The 18,873-nt window shown below is 39.1% G+C and overlaps 2 protein-coding genes across 3 annotated transcripts; both read right to left on the reverse strand.

Annotated features, from left to right (window-relative positions):
• Positions 1 to 101: 101 nt before the first annotated feature.
• On the reverse strand, positions 102 to 11,457 carry smc1b (structural maintenance of chromosomes 1B). 2 transcript variants are annotated; one of them, XM_026364798.1, is made up of 25 exons: positions 11,286 to 11,457; positions 10,366 to 10,554; positions 9,463 to 9,575; positions 9,071 to 9,274; positions 8,175 to 8,413; positions 7,259 to 7,517; positions 6,926 to 7,066; positions 6,686 to 6,768; positions 6,290 to 6,497; positions 6,009 to 6,194; positions 5,725 to 5,916; positions 5,464 to 5,610; positions 5,029 to 5,166; positions 4,696 to 4,812; positions 4,323 to 4,429; positions 3,829 to 3,970; positions 3,487 to 3,632; positions 3,079 to 3,232; positions 2,828 to 2,926; positions 2,594 to 2,750; positions 2,280 to 2,434; positions 1,929 to 2,080; positions 1,249 to 1,318; positions 876 to 986; positions 102 to 794 (listed from the first exon to the last, which is right to left on the reverse strand). In XM_026364798.1, the coding sequence occupies exons 1-25, from the start codon at positions 11,392 to 11,394 to the stop codon at positions 651 to 653; spliced, it is 3,762 nt and encodes a 1,253-aa protein (XP_026220583.1). In that variant the 5' UTR covers positions 11,395 to 11,457; the 3' UTR covers positions 102 to 650. The 2 variants fall into 2 exon arrangements, with proteins under 2 accessions (XP_026220583.1, XP_026220584.1); XM_026364799.1 differs by lacking the exons at positions 102 to 794; positions 876 to 986; positions 1,249 to 1,318 and having other exon boundaries at positions 2,014 to 2,135.
• A 471-nt stretch (positions 11,458 to 11,928) lies between these two features.
• cpa4 (carboxypeptidase A4) lies at positions 11,929 to 17,035 on the reverse strand. The gene is made up of 11 exons (XM_026364662.1): positions 16,888 to 17,035; positions 16,233 to 16,314; positions 15,277 to 15,411; positions 15,085 to 15,183; positions 14,849 to 14,950; positions 14,364 to 14,465; positions 13,729 to 13,839; positions 13,471 to 13,561; positions 12,820 to 13,019; positions 12,327 to 12,411; positions 11,929 to 12,157 (listed from the first exon to the last, which is right to left on the reverse strand). The coding sequence occupies exons 1-11, from the start codon at positions 16,950 to 16,952 to the stop codon at positions 11,970 to 11,972; spliced, it is 1,260 nt and encodes a 419-aa protein (XP_026220447.1). The 5' UTR covers positions 16,953 to 17,035; the 3' UTR covers positions 11,929 to 11,969.
• Between the last annotated feature and the right edge of the window lie 1,838 nt (positions 17,036 to 18,873).

Here is an 18,873-nt window from a genome sequence, read left to right on the forward strand (position 1 = left end):
TTTTTTAATGTCTTACAATGATCTGGTCTAACTGTGCGATAAAACCTCCTCCAGATAACACATAATACAAAGCAAAAACAGAATACAGAAATACAGTCAACTGCAGGTTTAATGAACAGAATACAAGTCGTGCTGAGGAGTAAAACTGCAATACAAAGTAAAACAAAGTAGTGATACACAGCTCAGTGTATCGCTGAGGAATAACATGAGGCGTCCTGGAAATTAAACAAGAGCAACAACATTATAAAAACACATCAACATTATAAAAACATGAACTAACAGCCCTTTAAAGTTGTCGGATTTGCCATCTAACCATTTAAAAGTTGTTTTTTATCGTGTAATGATGAATTTAAACCTGTGTTTGTGGATTTATTCAAATTTACCATATTTAAGCAAATTTAAGAACGTAAACCAGCTGTTAAAGACGCACGTTTATCCAGTCAGGCATCAATGGATAGAGGTTTAAACTGTTTCGCCAGGATTCCAATTCAATTAATTCCAAAAAAGATATTTACTAAAATCAGTTTAGTAAATGCCTAAAAAGTGACGGTAGTCAGTAGGTGGTGTTTACAAAAATTAATTTGTCTGTAAAAGTTGAGAGAACACAATATTTTTCATGAACAACAAGAAAAACAGAGAAAATTAGTGCTTCATGCCATTGTTCCCGGGCTACTCAAGTCCTGCCTTCTGTCTGTTCTGGGATCCTTGTTGGTCTCTTTCCCATTGTCTTCATCAACCAGAGGGTACGGACGCAGGTCAAGGGTCAGTATGCGACTGAACATACATTCATTGAACTGTGAGGAAGAGGAAAACAATGTGGTGAATATACTGTCATGTAATAAAGAAACTAGCAACATGTTGGTGAAGTCTGTTACATCGGAGTAGACTCCCAGCAAAGCGTCGGCCTTGGAGAAGAACTCCTCCTTCAGCGAGATGACAATAATCTGCATGTTCTCCCTCGACTCCTCCCTGAAGAAACTGGTCACCTGGACAGAAACTGCATGTTCTTAAATGATATCATTTTAAAGGACACATCCATCTTAGTCAGTTGTTATAAACTACATATTTCACACTGCCACAGATTTATTTAATACATTATTATAAATGTATAACCTATAGCTGCATTAATGAAGTAATCAATGAAAAATGTAGGTAGATAAACTTATGACCAGCTTCTTGATTAAACTGAACAGTTTCACCACTACAGTACTTGTTAATTGTAAACCCAGAATGCAGCTGAAAACGTACCTTGCTGATATTTGTGTTGTCCAAAGCTGCATCCACCTCGTCCAGAACGAAGAAAGGAGCTGGGCGGAAGCTGAGAAGAATGACACAAACACCAACGTGCAGTAGAGAAAGTAAACCAACAGTGTGTGTCAAAGGCTTCAAAAGGGAGAGGCTTAAAGGAGGACCAAAAAAACAAACAAACAAAAGTAAATGTGGTTGGAGGAGAGGTCTGTTTAGAGGAGTAAAGAATAAGAGGAAGACACATTACAACGTTACATATAGCAGCTTCTCTATTAGTGCTTTCACCACTTTACAAATCATGGTCATTAGAGGATAAGTACCAGAGCCAACTGTTTTTCTAATAGCTGACATTTCTAAGATAATTACATGACGTATCAACATCTCTGAAGCAATTCCTCCAAGTTTTGTTTTGTTTTGAACAGCTGTCGGGGGTAATGATCCAGCGGTCCATCTATATTAAAGTCAAAGAAAGTTATTTGGGGAAACTGGATGATTGTTTATCAGTATCATTTAAAGTGGATCTTTATGGTAATTCTACACCTTGACTGATGCTTTTATAAACATGTAATTTATATGATTTTATCGCATGTTCTGTAATTTACCACTGTTATTCACTATAATCTTATGTTTGTAATCAAATATTATCTGGTCTGTTTTGGACTTTTATTAAGCAGCATTACCTATGGATGGCAAACACCAGTGCCAGGGCAGCGATGGCTTTTTCTCCACCAGACAGGTTGTCCATGGACATGAAGCGTTTCCCCGGTGCCACACAGTTGTAGTTAATGCCTCCGAGGTACGGCTCATCTGGATTGTCTGCACTCAGAATGGCCTGGATCACAAATAGTTTATTTTAACTTCTTTTTTCTGGATATTGTCATTTGAATCTGGAATTAAATGTAATATATGACTGTTACAGCAGTATGGTCTACACCTGTAATGGTCATTTTATTTTTTAGCATAGTAAATATTTTACATATTGTTCCTTTGAATCTGTGTGCGTTTCTGTGGTTGAGGTTTTGCTGCTTCACCTGAGCACTGCTGTTCCTGCAAATTCTTTTATAGACTTGATCAATTACGACAGACACATGCTCAAAGCACTGGCTGAAGAGGTGGAAGCGCTGAGCTTTGACTTGCTCAAACTCCTGAGTGCACCTTTTGGCAGCTTTGGTGCTGGCATCAAAGGCTGAGGGACAGAGAGGAAACATAAGTTAGTCATTAATCCAGTTACTTCAGTTATCATATTAGAACTCAGTATTGTTACATATCCTTGACTTTATGTCACAGAAATCTGCCTCTAATACTGTAGATAGTCCGCCTGACATGGGTTTTACATTGAATTTACCTTCCGTCACCCCCTGTAACTTGTCCTTCACCTCCCTCATCTTCTCAAGAGCTTTTAAATTCGGTGCAGTGGTACGATGCAGCACTGCCTCTACAGAGGAGACTGAATCTTTCAGTTTGTCTAGATAAGCCTCCACCTCCTCATCAGTCTGCAGACCCTGCACAGAATTTTAAATGCATAAACTTGACAAGTACTTTGTAATAAATTCAACAATCATGAGCCTTGATGTCTCACCCTGAACTCTCCCTCCAATGCAGAGTAATCAATAACCATCTGCGCCTCTCTCTCGTAGACATCCAAAGTGGCTGAAGTGCTTTCAGATTCTGTATCCAACTGAACAAACAGCAAAAATCAAGCAGGGTTTCTAACTATTCACCATAATGTGAGGGTTTCTCCAGCTTATTTTTTCAAATTCAACACAAGTCTTTTTAGCTTGAAGTACAGTCAATCGCCAAAACAGATTTCTGCACATTTCTTTGTCCTACCTGTATCTCACTGATTTCATTTAGACTCCCAAAGAGCACAGTGATGGGTAGACCCTGGATCTTGCAGGCCAGGAGTAAGTTGTGTCTGGCTAAGCGTTTCTGCTCTAAAGCTGTCTCTGCAGACATCACCTCCCGCTGAAGCCTCACCAACTCTCTGAAAGAGAGACACACGACTGGGGAGGGTTCCTATTGCCAGATTTAATTTTAGGCATGATTAAAGGAAAAAAAGGGAGAGAATAAGGAACAAACATTTTCAAACATTTTTTTGCCAGTACCACCCTATGTTATGTCCCACATTAATAACCTACAATATTTCAACTACAAACTCATCATGTTGCAGAAGCCAGACAGTAAAAATCATTACTGAAAGAAACAAATGTTTAAATGCAGCAGCCCAAGCGGTGTTACTTCTTGTGCTCTTGGAGGCTCTGGTTTTCCTGGTCAAGCTCAACTTTAGCAGCAGTGACTTGGCTTTTCTTAGATTGCAGCTGGTCCTTCAGCTCAAGCAGCTTGTTCTCATTATCCTCCACTGCTACCAGGAGTTTCTCCTCATCCTGCAGAGGAACAGAAGCATTTAATGAAAACATATGTCAAGAAAAAAAAAAAAAAAACTCCAGCTTTACTATGATAACCATGGACACACATGAGTTCTGGGGGAGACAGGAGTTTCATATTTTAAAAATAAGAATGAAAAGGTCAAAGCCACTTCGTTAAGAGGCGGACACTTAATGGAGAGCCTGACGTGTTTACCTTCCTTTGTTCAGCAATGGTCTTCTCCTCTTTGTCAAAGGACTCCTCCGTTTTTTGGAGCTTCTTCTTCAGCTGCTCCAGCTGGTTTTGTTCATAGTCAAGTTGAGCATTCAGGCGAGTGCAATGACTTTCAAATTCCAGTCTGAACGAAGAGATTTATTAAAAGCATATACAAATTTTCACACACACAGTAAAAATACCATAAACTGTGCTAAAATCAGAAATTTCCTCATAAATATATTTGACATACATTTGTACTTGAGTTAGAGAAAATCATACTGAATCCCGTAAAGACATAATAAATGAGAAATATCTATAAATATTAAAAGGAGAAAAAGGAACGGACAAAAAAATATTAGCGTCTAAACTATAAGCCTCATATTGTGTCTGTACTTCTACTTCTATTATTTTGTTTCTAGTATTTATCTGAAAATCATGCAAACTTACAAACACACTATCTTTGCACAGACAATACCATTTTGTTGCTGTCTTACCTTTTCTTTTCCACCTCTGTTTGCTGTTTCAGGTACTCCTGCTCATACTCTCGGATGTTGTCCACACCAATCTCAGCACAAAAGTCCGAAAACACATAGTCCTCCATCTAAATACACAGAACATCTACACTGTTAATGTTTGTACAGTGTAACCAGCCACATAACAAGGGCAGGTAGAGTTTGTCCACCAGTCCACAGTCCAATCCAACTGCCCAATAAACATGTAAACAGGGCCTTTATTAAATTAAATTATTACATTAAAATTTTTGTATTTTTACACCTTAACATTATTTTGAACAATTGCTGCACAAATTTGCTGTTGGCAAAAATTGCAGTCCAGGTCATCATTCCGATCAACTGCAGACAGCTGTACCTTTTCAATCTGATTTCTGATTGTTCTCATCTCAGCTTCCTTTGCCTCAACACTCTCCTGCTGCATCTGGATCTGAGAATCCAGGTTTGCCAATTCGCTCTCCATACGAGAAATCTCCTGAAGCCATTCAGCAAGACAGACAAGACACAATTAGTACTGAGAACTTGTTTGTTGTCTAGTTATTTCTGCTCCTGTGTCAAGATACAGTATATCTCTGTGTGTCTACTGTGGTTTGAGAGTCAAGTGATAGGAAATATACAGGAGGGTTCTGACTGATACGTTGTGATGTACGTTACAGATACAGAATCAAGCCCTACCCTAAAGTGGCCCTACCGCTTGACATTTAAGAATGTTTCTCTTTTGAAGGTTTTCCAGCTCAGTTTTGGAGTATTTGAGGCGAGTCTCAGCACCCTGAGCCTGTGCAATAATCTGATTCAGGTCTGCCTCCTTCCGCTTCAGCCTCATTAAATCCTGTGACAGAACCAAAACAAAACCTCACTGTTAATTGTGAGGTAAGAACACACAAATACACTTGACAGTTAATTTCAGCCCATGTGTGTGTGCCTTGTGCTTAACAGAATTATTCAGCAATAAATATATAGTTTATTTACTGGAACATAATGTTAAAACAACAAACAGGACAATTAGAGAAATCCTGAGTTAATGGCTCAAAAGAAAATACATTTATTTTATGTTCTTTATGTAAAGTCCTTTACTGTGAAGTCAAGACTTTTAGGTTTAAGGTTATTTTTTTTTGTGTTGACTCACACGCAGCTCTGCCGTCAGCTCGTCCTTTCGTTCCTTCAGTCGTCTCATGTCCTTCTCATCCCAGCAGCGAGCTTTAGTCCGCAGGTCACTGGAGCCTCCAGAGATCACACCTGACTTTGCAAACAGTGTCCCATCCAGAGCTACTGTCTAGAAGAAGCACATTTGATTAATACTAGTTTGAATAGTTTGTTTTAATGGGGCCACAGCAATAGCAAAAGAAATAAAATTTGTGAACATTGTGCTTTTGTGGTTGTAGTTTACCTTAAGGCGCTCCTGCCTGCCGAAAGCCAAATACCGAGCTTCTTTAATGGTCTCACACACCAAGGCATTGCCACAGACAAACTGCATAACTTTTCTCAGCTGAGAAGCACTTGTGGCAGTAGTAACCTGTATGACATCGACAACCATCTTGGCTCCAGGCACCTCCCTCAGTCGGTCATTCAGAGGACTCACCTGGATGCACAGCAGTGATGGTTAATGCTGATGCCTAGTACTCTATGTACTGTATGTGAACTACTCTTGCTCTGGAAAGTGCTCCAACTTACATCCAAGTAGTCTATGGGTAAGAACATTTCGGGTTCAGACCGTTCGTCCTTAATGAAACTGATACAGTCGCGAGCCACCTTCTCTGAGGCCACTACAATAGCATGCATGTAGCGACCAAACACCTTGGTGACAGCCAGCTGGTACTTCTTATGGATGGGACTGCACAAGTCTGCAAGACGGCCATACTGAAACAAACGACAACAACAATAAAAAAAAGTAATTTCTTTAAGCAATTGAAAATTTTTTTTTTTTTTTGTGTTTGCGCCTGTCTGTGTCTTACCACACTTTCAGGATATAGTCTACGAAGCCTCTCTAACAGTTCTTTGCGCCGCACCTGGCGTCTGCTCTCCTGGTTGTCCAGGCGGGCATTGCCTAACTCCTCAAGCACTTGACCCAGCTCCTGGTTTATCTCCAAACTGCGCTGGTGGCCCTGTTGCAGCTCTGCACTAAGGTTCTTCTCCTGCTGACGATACTCTTCAAGGGATGCCCTGCAACATGCAATGCTTTGATAAAGTATGCCCAGTTTTCTTCTGTTATTGTACAGCCTGATGTCAAAATCATAAATTTTTAACTAATAAATCACCATGGGTTAAATCTTCTTGACAGTCAGGGACAGATTTCTACCATTTGGCATTACATTGTACAGGATGAAATATATATACTGTATAGTCCATACTTGCAGGTCTTGGTGTACTCTTCCAGCTTCTCTGCTCTGCGTGTCAAATCTTCCAGCTGAGCGCGGTTGTTCCTGATACCAACCTGCTGGAGATGGTGTTTCAATAGTGGTATGATCACGAAGATATCAATAATATACTTTCATTGTGTGAATCATTAGATCAGCAGCTGTTTAGTCAGTCTGTATTTTAATTTTAAATAATTTACAGTGTGGTGTCAGCAGAATTGTTTCTGACAGTACCTCCACTTCCTTTTTTCTGCGCTGATCGAAAGCCAACTTTTCATAGTCAGCTTTCACCTCCCAGTGTAGTTTCTCTGCCTGCTGGCTGAGGACAGCCCCCTGCTTTTGAGCCAGCTCTTTTAGTTCCTTATATCGCTCAAGCTGTAGCACAAACACATGCAAAGATATAAAAGCAATGTTTCAGGGTTTTTTGCTTAGTTGGCTGAGGTGCTTTAAAGCTGACTGCAGATCTATGCTACTTAATATTTAATACCAACTTAAGAGACATTTTATTTTGGCCTATGTGATTAGTATGACACATTGAAAGTAAATTGTGTATCTTGACACACTCGCCTGATCCTTGTCCAGCTCAACGTCCCTCCCACGAAAGGCTCCCTCCTGCTGGACCTGCTTCTCATAGTTCCTCCAAGTTTTTTCCAGTTCAGCCAACTCCTGCCGACCATCTGCCAGCTCCTGCTCTTTAATGGCCTGCAGCTTCCGATTCTTCTTCAGAGCACTGCGGATCTCCTCAGCCTTTTTCATGTGGTGGGAGGTGTTTACCTTGGCTTTGATGTACTGAGACCGAGACTGAGAGAGGATATGTTCCTGCGTACTGGATAACAGAATGAGAGGAGGCCTGGGTTAATTCTAGTTGATTCTAGAGTTGCTGCTAAATAGATACTGCCATTTGAGACTTGCCTTTTAAACATTCCTACACAGAAGAACAAAAAGACAGATGAGAAACTAATGATTAAATACTACAAGAAATCCTTGTTCTAAAACACATTTAACATTTAATAATATTTCCCCCATAACCTTATTTTGTTTAACCATTTCATAAAATATGAATGTTTCTATGGTAGGTGTCAAACACCTAAAATGCTGTTAGCAATTCATTCAGCATTTCCACAGTTTCTCTCCTCTCAAAATCTTGTAGATTCACTGACTTAGACGAATTATGCTCAGCCTGGAAAGACAATTTAATAATATATGTAATACTAGAATTGCATGTTATTCACTATTAACAGAAGAACATAAAACCAATCCCAGATTTCTTTTCTGCACTATAGCCAGGCTGACAAAGAGTCAACCTGTAAGTTCTCAACCCTTAGTATATAAAGTGCCTTTGTATTGTTTTGTTATATTTTGGTACTATATAATTAATTGAACATAACATTTTCCCAGATGTGAAAACTGTTAACATACAACCATCCATAAAACTACAGGAAAGCACAAAAACTCTTATTTCAAAACTCTATTACAAACACACCGGATCTCTTTCTCGATGTGCTGCTGCTCTCTAGTGAGACGTCCATGTTCCTTCTTGTGAGTTTTTACTGTCTGTTCACATTTCACCACTCTATGGCTCTTTGCAGCTGTCGTCTGCTGTTTCTGCACCAGGGTATCACTGAGAGAGCTGATGCCCTTTTCATTGTGGTAGAGCTCAGCCAGCCTCAGCTGCAGGCGATTTTGGTGAAGCTCGTCTACCAGTGCCTGGTACCTCTCAGCCTTGAAAGCGAGAGATGAGAGACGAGTCAATTGACAGAGAAACTAAGACCACTAAACTAAAATCCAACACCCCTTGACATCTGTAATTTAGATCATGATTATAATTCCGCTGATCTTCCCTCTCTATAGATCAGGTCAACTGTGCTGTTTTTAAAGTACTTTATAAATAAAATTGGACTGGATTGGTAATGTGTATTATGTGCTACTGGTGTTATAGTCATGTTGCAGAACATCCTACAATCTTATGCAGTGGTGCAAAAGTGTAAGCTTTGATATAAATTTTATTTATAATTATGCAAAACTGCAAAAAGTAGCAAATCATCAAAATGAAAGATCAGGAATAACAGACTGTTTTCTATTTTTGCTTTAAAAAAGAGATAGGTCATCTAATATAATATAGGTTTAGTAAGTGATGACACCAAGTCAACCAGCAACATTTTTATTAAATGAGATTACTTTTTAAGCCACTGAGAAGATGCTTCAAGATCTGAATGAAGAGTCCACTGTTACAACACAACCTGACCACCTGTACCTCAGTTGCTGTCCAACTTTCTCCAGCATCTGATTAAAACTCAGGTTTGGATACAGTACATGGCTTGGTTCACCAAATTCAAAACCCAATCTGTCAGTTGTCTGTCTCAGACAGAGCAGTCTTACCTCTAATTTTTCCTGAGACACCTGTTTCCTCTCGACAGTGGCAGATTTCTTCTTGCTGAAGTGGAACTGTGTGTCCTCTTTGGCCTTCAGCATGGCTTCTTTCTTCTTATCATACTCTGCAGCATATTCTTTTGATTGACTTATGAACTCGAACATCTTGGTCCTCTCCTTTGGGTCCTTCAAAGCTATGGACTCTACTGCTCCCTGGTGAGGAGCATGATGAGATACATGTTAGAAAGGCATCATTACTATAAGCCATTGCCACTCTCCCTGGCATATACAAATATTTTTAACGATACAGATTTCAGCATGTTTTCATGTTTAGCTGTACTAATTTCAAGACATGTCCCATATACTGTATGTGTACTGATACTATATCTATTTGCATTTACCTGGAAAACTAGACAGTTTCGAGCCTTGGTCACAATTCCAATCTTTTCAAGCTCCTCCAAATATTTGGCAAGAGTCACATGTACGCCATTAATGCGATACTCAGAGGAATCCCCTGAAAAATACAATATTAGCAGAAGACTGGTTATTACTTTTAACAAAGTAGCTTTTGTAGTTTGGTAAATAATTATCATTTAATCTGCCTATATTTAACCATTTGGTCTATAAAATCTCAAAGCAGAGTTTAAGCACATTCCAAAAAAGACAAAAAGGGATCTGGTGTGTGTTCACCCAAACCATGAACTTGTTAGGTCACACCTCAGTTTCTTCAGGCCTGATTTTACATTCTGAAATACAGAGTTCCACCTAGAGGCTAAAACTGGGATTTTTAATCAAATGAAGCAGCAAATAAGAACAGATATTAAAAACCCTAATGGAAATAATAGACAAGGTACTTGAGATGTTTTTTGCTGATTAAATGGGATGAATGCAAAGCTGTTCTTAGCTGGAATAGACACTGGAGACTATTGCTCTGGTTTTAAAAAGCAGAAGAAAATACAACTGTATCAAAACAGAATTTGAACAATTGAAAATACCTTGAACTGAAAGGTTTAATTTGCCATAATATACAGTCTGAAAGGCAGTAAATATTCTCATTTAATTTTAGTTTTGAACCACAAAGCTTGTAGTATCACTGCTTCTACTTAGGTAAAGTATCTAAGTACAGTACAAGTACTTCTTCTACTTCTCTCATTATTTACATCATGTCCCCAGTAAAAGTCCACTTTTTGAAGAACTGTTCAGTTTTCGATACTAACTGAATTTGAAAACGTGTCCATCTTCAACAGGTACTACTGCAGTGTTATGTAATAAATAAGGGTTTTTACTTTGCATATTAAACTCACCAGCCACACTCCGACAGAACACGGTCTCCTGCTCTTCATCATCGCAGTATGACATGGAGACGCGGGCGGTGTCGGACACAGGCTGCCCGATGTGGGCTCCGTGTATCAGGTCCCTGAGGTGCTTCACTCGAAGGGAGGCTGCCCGCTCCCCCATGGCGAAACTCAGGGCGTCCATCACATTGGATTTGCCTGGTTTGATTTGATCATTGTAAGGAAAACATTATGAACACCCCATTATAAAAGAAGTGTATTATATTACCAAGTTATTTATACATTAAGCTAACGTGGTAACATCACTAATGTAGTAGCTGGTAAACATAAAGCTATGTTTATTCCCTAATTTCAGCCTATATCTTATATTATTTGTTTTGTTTTTTTTTTTTACTTAAAATCTGAAATGAATTTCTGTAAAACAACAAGAAACTAAAGATTAAAAAACATTAAATACACGTACACAGTTTTTTGAAGACGCCATTAGACCTGATCTTTGTTGTCTGATTAGAGGAGGTGCAGTCAATTGTTGTAATTTAAAAAATATTAAATTACTTTTACATGTATGAAAGTGGATTTCAAACAGCCATTATATATTAAATATAACATTTGACAACATTTCACAGTAACAACAGAGACAGAAAATGTTAACTGACCCTTCAGTATTGTTAGCCTGTATTTACATTACTCTTGCTAACTTAGCTAAATTTCCTTAACCGAATCTGAAGCTAACTTCATAATAGTAGCTAAAATAATAAAAACAAATCTTATTCAGTTATTTCCACATAGATAATAAGGCATAAAGGAGCGATTACTAAAGTTTATGGACCTAAAGAAACCCTGTCCGATAATGGGCACTGTCTTGACGTTAGCTTAACTGTAGCGCCGCTAGCCGTTAGCTTGCTAAAGAGCAGCAGGTCGTCCCTTACCTGAGCCGTTTGTTCCGATGATACAGTTAAATCTCAGGAAAGGGCCGAGGAGCTGCTTTCCTCGCCATGACTTGAAGTTTTCGACGTCGAGCTGTTTCAGAAAACCCATTATTTGTCACTTTAGCCAACGCGAACGATGAAGCTAATGTGAGTCTGACGTGCTAGCAGCTGACAGGCGGGAAACGTAAGTGGTACTTGTAGAGGAGTACTTGTAGTACTTGTAGTACTTGTAGTACTTTTTGTATTGAGTTTGTTTACATCTGGAAAAGTGAAGTTTTTATTTACTTCACATTAAAAATGTCACAAATTCATCAAAATACACTCAGTTCCTGCTGCCTGAATAAATATTTACAAAGAACTGTGTTAGAGACTTTCAAACTGTAAAAGACAATGTTTAAGAATTAAATATTAAATTATTTATATACTTTAAAATATGTTAAAGACCAAGAAACAACAACTAGAATACCACATGTGGAGTTTTGAAATAGTTTTAAGATGATTAAAAAGCACTTTCATGACTCCACATTTATACATTTATTTGCTGGCTGAGCTTATCAACCCATTGTGGTTTCTTTTTATTATCATTATTATTTTGAATATTGTCCCTATTAGGTAAATAAAACTGTGTCACACACACACAGGCTGTTATAGTTTGTTGTTTATTTTATATTGTGGCAGTATCCATCAATAAGGATGGTCACGGACGTACTCCATGATGTGTTTCAGAGCCAGCCAGGTCTCCGAGGCGGTGGGGATGATCTGACCGGCCGGCAGGATGAATCCGTAGCGGCCGGTGTCTCTCAGCTCGAAGGCAAAGGAATACTTGATACCAGCGTTGTAGGACCAGTCGATGCTGCCGCCACTGGCTTGATCTGAGAGCAGAGTAGTAGTACAGAAGTACAACATTATTTTAATTGTAGGTGAGAGTAACATAAAGTGTTGTTTTCAAGTGCAGCGGTACCTTCGACCGCTGATTGTTTGTCATGATTACTTCAGAAGTCTGAGTTACAGTGAAGTGGAATGAAAAGTCAAGATACTTACAGATGATGTTGCAGATGTTTCCAACCTTATAACTGGTGCCATAGAGGGACGTGAGTTTCTGAGCCGCTGCTCTGCCAACAGAGTCCTTTCAGAGACAAAACTAATGTCACAATACTGTAGTTAAACAAAGAAGACAAATAACACTGGTGCAGGAGGGGTGAAGAAAAAAGACTGGAGGTATATAGATGTTTAATGTTTCTATGTTGAATCAGGAAAATCTGGAAAAATCTCTTCTTATAACTTCCTTATAGTGTTACAAGTAAAGAAGATTCACTTTTTTGTCCAAAACCACACTTTTGTCTCAGGAAGCATAGTGATCTGAGTAACTACGACATTATGGATCCATTAGGCACCTGACTGAGTTAAGGGAGATCATTTACAATATGTAGGAGTGATGAGTTTATAATTTTATCAAACATTAGTTAGGTGAGAAATTGAACGGGATGCTACAGGTGCTCTCAAAGAACCTTCTCTTCAGCTTCTCCTTTCTTACCAGCTCCAGCTGATCCGGCACCTTGTTGCAGGTGTAGCCGTAGGGGTACATGAGCAGCTGGGAGTAGGCGTGGACGGAGATGAAGGACTTGAAGTTGCCGTGTCTCTTGATCAGGTCCACCACGTTTTTCACCTCGATTTCAGAGTGAGCCGAGGGGCCGTGGTAGGAATCGGAGCAGGGGTTGGCGCTGGCCCCGGGGCCTGACAGGAAGAACTGAAACTGAAATACCTGCACATCCTGATGCAGCTACAGTACTTTCATGATGTGTATAATGTTTCCTTTCATGCTTTAGTTTAAGATAGTTATAGTTACTGATGTTGTTGTACTAGAGGTTTTTCTAAAATTCTACCCATCACTTCCTGTACAGTTTGTAAATGGAAAGAACAACAATTAGAAATACATCCAACACCGTCTTCAGCTATGACTTTAATGGTAAATGGTTCTTTTAAATGTTTTAGATGTAGAATCTGTTGGATCTTTGTTGTAACACATATGATCATTTAAAGCTTCCACTTTACTCTTTTTAACAGAAACACGTTACGTAAATAAACAGTTAAATTAATAAACTGTAGCTGAAAAAGGCATTTTTACAAACTACAACACTAAACTGTCCTCTCTGTCTGCTCCATGCTATTACATGAATTTACTGACCTCCAAAGCCAGCATCCCAGTTCCTGTTGGGATCCACTCCACGACATATGGAGCCTGACACCTTGGAGCGAGTCTTACGCCACATACGGTCCTACACACACACAGCTTCAGTTAGCATCTGTGTTTTATTTTTCCTCCTAGGTTTTAACTGTATGTGCATTTTCACGTGGTTGAGGTACACGTCCCTTAGCTCTTTGAAAACTCGTGTAATGCTTCTCCTCATATTTTCATAAGAAAACCAAAAACTCAGTGACATACGTTGGTGTGGGTGTAAACATAGCCGTCAGGGTTGGCCAGAATCAGCATGTAAATGTCCATGTTGTTCAGAAGGGAGGTCACGGAAGCATCTGTCCCGTAGTCAGTGGCAATCTAAGAAGAAAAGAAGATACTGATTTTGTAGTAATGTTAAAGAATAAAAGCAGTCGTTCACACAATAAGAGTTCATGTAGGAAACGCAAAACTCTTTACAGAAAGCTACAGCGACAGTTTAAACATCACTGAAGTGTATAGAAAAAAGAAGAATACACTGTACACCATCTTACTATAAAATATATTCATTTAGAGAGTTGCAACCAAAATGATTTATAATATATATTCAACTCATTTGCTACTTGCCTATAAAATGTTAAAAATCATCAGAGGTTTCAGATTACGTGTTCAGAATACAATTACAGTGAAATATATTGAAAAAAGCAAGAAAACACTGAGTTTAAAAGATGGAACCACAGATTATTTAACATTTTTGCTTGAGAAATGGCTGAAGTTATTAATTTACTGTCCAAAAAGTTAATTTACAGTTTAACAAAAAAATAATTTTTCAAATTGAGACTGAGAATAAAGCACACAAAGCACATATTAATTTAGTAAAACCTCATCTTGTTGACATGCCGTACCTTGTTGGCTGTCCACACTCCGGTAGCCTGAGACACCCATTCTCTAGAGTGGATTCCTGTGTCGATCCAGATAGCGGGACGATTGTAGCCACCAGTGCTAAACTAAAAACACAGAAAATATTAATTAACATTGTTTGTTTTTATGTATGTTACATAGAGAAGTGAAACTTCAATTTAGTGTTGGAACAAACAGATACATTGTGTGTGGTGATTTTAAAGAAATTAAAGTGGTTAAAGGTTAAATACTACATACAGTGTTAGATATGTATCCACAAACCCGATACTGTTAAATCAGATGCTGAAACAGTTTGTAAAATCAAAACCTATGTGGTTTTAGCTGCAGGCAACAATAAATATTCAAAAAAGACAGAGTATGTTTACAGCTACATAAGTCCAGAGCTACTGACTTTCCAGCAGAGCTTAAACACAGTCACACACAGATGTGCATGTATTGAATGTTGATGTACGAGGTAATCTTAGCCTACCTTAAGAACATACATGGGTCTGTTCTCATAAGACCTCCCGATCTCCTCCTTAGTGACCAGATTAGGATGCTGAGCCACCAGAGTGTCCATCCAGCTGTAGATCTGCACGATACATGGACAATATAATATGATAAACCCAAACTAAACTAACTGCTACTACTGAAAAGGAAACTGAGATTGAAACCAGACCCATTAGATTTGTCCTGATCGTGATTAAGTCCTACTCTAGGACCTACTGTGTCCAGATTGTGATAGGCTCCAAAGTTGAGGCTCCTGGTGCTGCGCTCCTTCTTCTGGTTCTCCTCCATTTCAACTCTCTCCTCATCGAGAAGCTCCTAAATGTGACAATAAGACTTCAAATTCTTCATTGTCGTTTTTAAAAGTCAATCTCCAGTCCAGAACATTAACACTGATCAGTGATTACAAACCTGAAGGTTGTTAATCATGACAGTGAAGGGGATGTTGTGTCCATGGAGGTACCCCTTCACAGAGGTCAAACTGCTGCGAGGCACTCGGATGTCGACGGGAAGCTCAGTGGAGACTGGGTGGAGCCAGAAGTCCAGCTGGGATCAGACGAACAACGAGAACTCACAGACTGGACTCATAACAATAAGATAATGAAGGATTTCTCAATGTCTTATCCTCAAATAGATCAAGAAACATGAACACATAGTTCACAGTCTTAGTAAACGTATTACTGACGCCCAGTCGCTTTATAATGACTGTAATATGCAGACATTTGTTAAAGTTAATGTAAATAACATAGCTAGAAATGTTCAATGGGATATGTGCTGTACATAGATGTTCGCTATGGGCAACCAACTGTCCTGTGTTCCAAGGCCTCATTGTGTTAGCTTATGGAAGTCTATAATTGTAAAGGCCACTTGATTAATAGAAAACCTTTTTTTCAATCACGTTAACACAGCTGAAAATGCTCTAACTAGACTAGAAAAAGATGTGGGAGCCTTTAGCCTTTTTAAGCAATGATTAAATCAAAGCAATAAAAGATAATCAGAGCTCAGATGAATTAAAACAGACATTTTCTCCATGTGTTGTTGGAAAATATCAAACATTTCTTCACTCTGCTTGTTTGGTTCTAAACAGACACAATATACGAGCAGAAAAACATTTAAATAAATGGAATAAAATAAGAGCAAAAGGTTAATGTGTGGATTTGTTTCTGCAGATGAAAGTGAAACAAAACAACAGCGGGGCCTCAGGGAGTTGACTCAACCTCTGTTAACCTCTGTAATCGACATAAACTCTCAAGTGGCTTATCCCAGTCGGCTTTTTGTACTTGTGGAAGTTGATGAGTTTGGCACAAGCAGCTGAGAAAGCGTGACTGTGCGTAGGAGTTATTCTGTTTGTGCGTGTGCTTGTATACCTCCCACTCCTGTTGGGCCTCCAGCGCCTGCAGGAGTCGGAGCTCTTCCTCAGTCTGTGCATTCACCCTGATGACCTGATCTCTGGAAGGAAATCACTTCACTGACTGAACAGTTTAATGTAAGTTCTAGATTTGAAACTGATGCATTTATTTTTGACAGCATGCTGTGAGTTCAGCAACAGGAGAAGTTCACTGTTTAACAATTTAACAAGCAATTAACTAAAGCCCAGACCCATGACTCCCACTCCAGTCTTTTTAATGAGACTGAAATTACAATTTGATCTTCGAAACATAAAGACTAATCATGTTCTACTCGCTGAATATGAATGTACTTTTTGAACTTGCTTAGCTAATTGACATGCTGAACAGAAGCCATTTAAACGAGGGAGGAAAAATGATTAATAACTATAACTGCATGTTCTTTTCGAAATTAAATGACAGCCGAGTTAACGGATCCTCAAAGCGCTTGCTTGAAATCCAAATGACCAGATGAGCTTTGCTCTAGTGTAACAGTTGTTTCATTTGTGTGAAAATATCATGTATAATTGCAGAAATTATGGTTATTAAGTGCCTCAAATGTTGATTGCAGTGTCCTTTACCAGATCAATAACACAAACTACAGAATATAAAATGAGAATTATGATGAGGAACATACCCAACAAACAGCCTCTGAGCGCTGGACGCAGCCACCAGCAGCAACAGCAGCCACAGGCCTTTCATCTCGCCTGTGTGTCTGGACTGGTCAAGTGTTGAATGCTCTCTGGTCACTGGTCTCTTAATATCATCAGGTGACAGGTGAGCTGTTCACATGAAGCAGCCACGTCGGTCTACTGATAAAGACAAAGATCTCCTACCTGGAAAAAAGGGTATTTTGAGGTAAAAACATGCTGATTAAGCAGTGTTTAATCTGTCCAGTGCTCAGCTGCAGATAACAGTACTTTTCCCTGAAATATGTATTTTACTGAACTAGTCAAATTTTATCTACACACACTATGGGCATTGGAGATCTGCCCATTGGTTTAAGCATATTAAGCAGTGAAAGCCTGGAAAAGCATCACAAAAGAAGAATGAAAAAGTTTGGTGACATCAGTGGATCAAAGGATTTGTTGACTAAATATTAAGTATTATTCACCTGAATCTGTTCCAATACGTTTGCTCACATGAAAAATAGGTGAGTTCCAACAGAAGGTGCTATTTTCCAAGTTGTGGATTGGATCCAGATGTAAACACCTGGAAATGAAAGCTGATCTTTTTGTTTCATCTAAACCCATTGACATGTTTTTAGGGCTTAATGACCTTAAATGATAAAGGAGACACAGAAACTGTCCAAACACACCTTTGGGCAGAACTGAAGCACCAACTCTGAGCCAGGACCTATCACCCAACATCAGTGCTGCACCTCATAGACACTTTTCTGGGTGAACTGGAGCAAATACAAACAGCCAGGTTCAACATCTGGAAAGATGAAAAGACTGAAGACTGAAAGGAAAAGAGATGTTATAGAGGCACATCAACTTGCATCTGAGCAAAGTAACCAATAGATGGCAGCGTTCTGCTACACTAGTATAATAAGGTTCAGTGAGTGATACCAGATAAAGGAGGATGGAGTTACCCTGGTTCTCAATTATTGATGATCCAGAGCGTTTTTTCTCTTGAGCAGCGTCATTATTGTAACTGGCGAGTACAGTAGGAGTGTGTGGGGTCTTCTAATAAAACTATAAAGGACATGAGGAGGCCTGAGAATCAAAACAAGGCAAAACAAGAGGTGTGAAGTTGGGTTCCTGGGATATTATAATGGACATTTCTCACATTTCGGTGTCTGAATTTATATCATCAATTTGATGACTTTGCTATAGTCATTCATATAAATTACTAATTGTACATGTCCATTAGTAATGGCTGGATGCTGTGTAGTTCTAGTAATTATTAAAAGTCCAGTACTTTATAATCTAATACAGGTTTGTAATCTGCAATTTTCTCCTTCTTCTTCCCCCTGTGGCACAAACGTAATCCTATTTAGTTAGTTACCAGATTTGGGGTTTTGCTGTAACTTATTCTTCCAGATATCCGCTGGCTGACATCAGCGTGCATCACACAGCGTCACTGCTCCCATCAGCTGGAGCGAGACCAAGCCAAACCCTCCCTGCTCTGCTTAGAATGAACTAAAAGAGGTTTTAGCTTGTCACTTCCCTTCCTTTTCACTCCCAAACAAACCCATGAGACAAAGTGGGCAGGGGGCCGGGTGGGAAGCTACAGGGGAACGTGGGAGTGGAGCCGGGGCTTTCCATCTTTCTCATTGTGAAAATTATTTGCTATTCCTGCTGTGTGTGTGTGTAAAAGTTTAATGTCCCCATGAAAGGTGGCTTTGCATGCAAATGTGTTTCTTCCTCTGTTCTGTCCTGTCGTTTACCTCTGAAAGCTATATGAACAAAGCACCTCCAACTGGCTTGTTCCACATGACTTCCTCTGCTACGCTATAAATAGACCGAACAGCCATTTACATTGCATTTCATGGCTGAGCTCTCACTCAATATTTCACAAGCCCAGCATTAAATTAATCATTTATTACTCACTCCTTCATCTCATTTTGAACATATGTGTAAATACTACTGAGCATTTGCCAAAATAAAATCACGTGAAG

This window comes from Anabas testudineus, chromosome 6 (assembly GCF_900324465.2).
Source record: "Anabas testudineus chromosome 6, fAnaTes1.2, whole genome shotgun sequence".
NCBI lineage: Eukaryota > Metazoa > Chordata > Actinopteri > Anabantiformes > Anabantidae > Anabas > Anabas testudineus.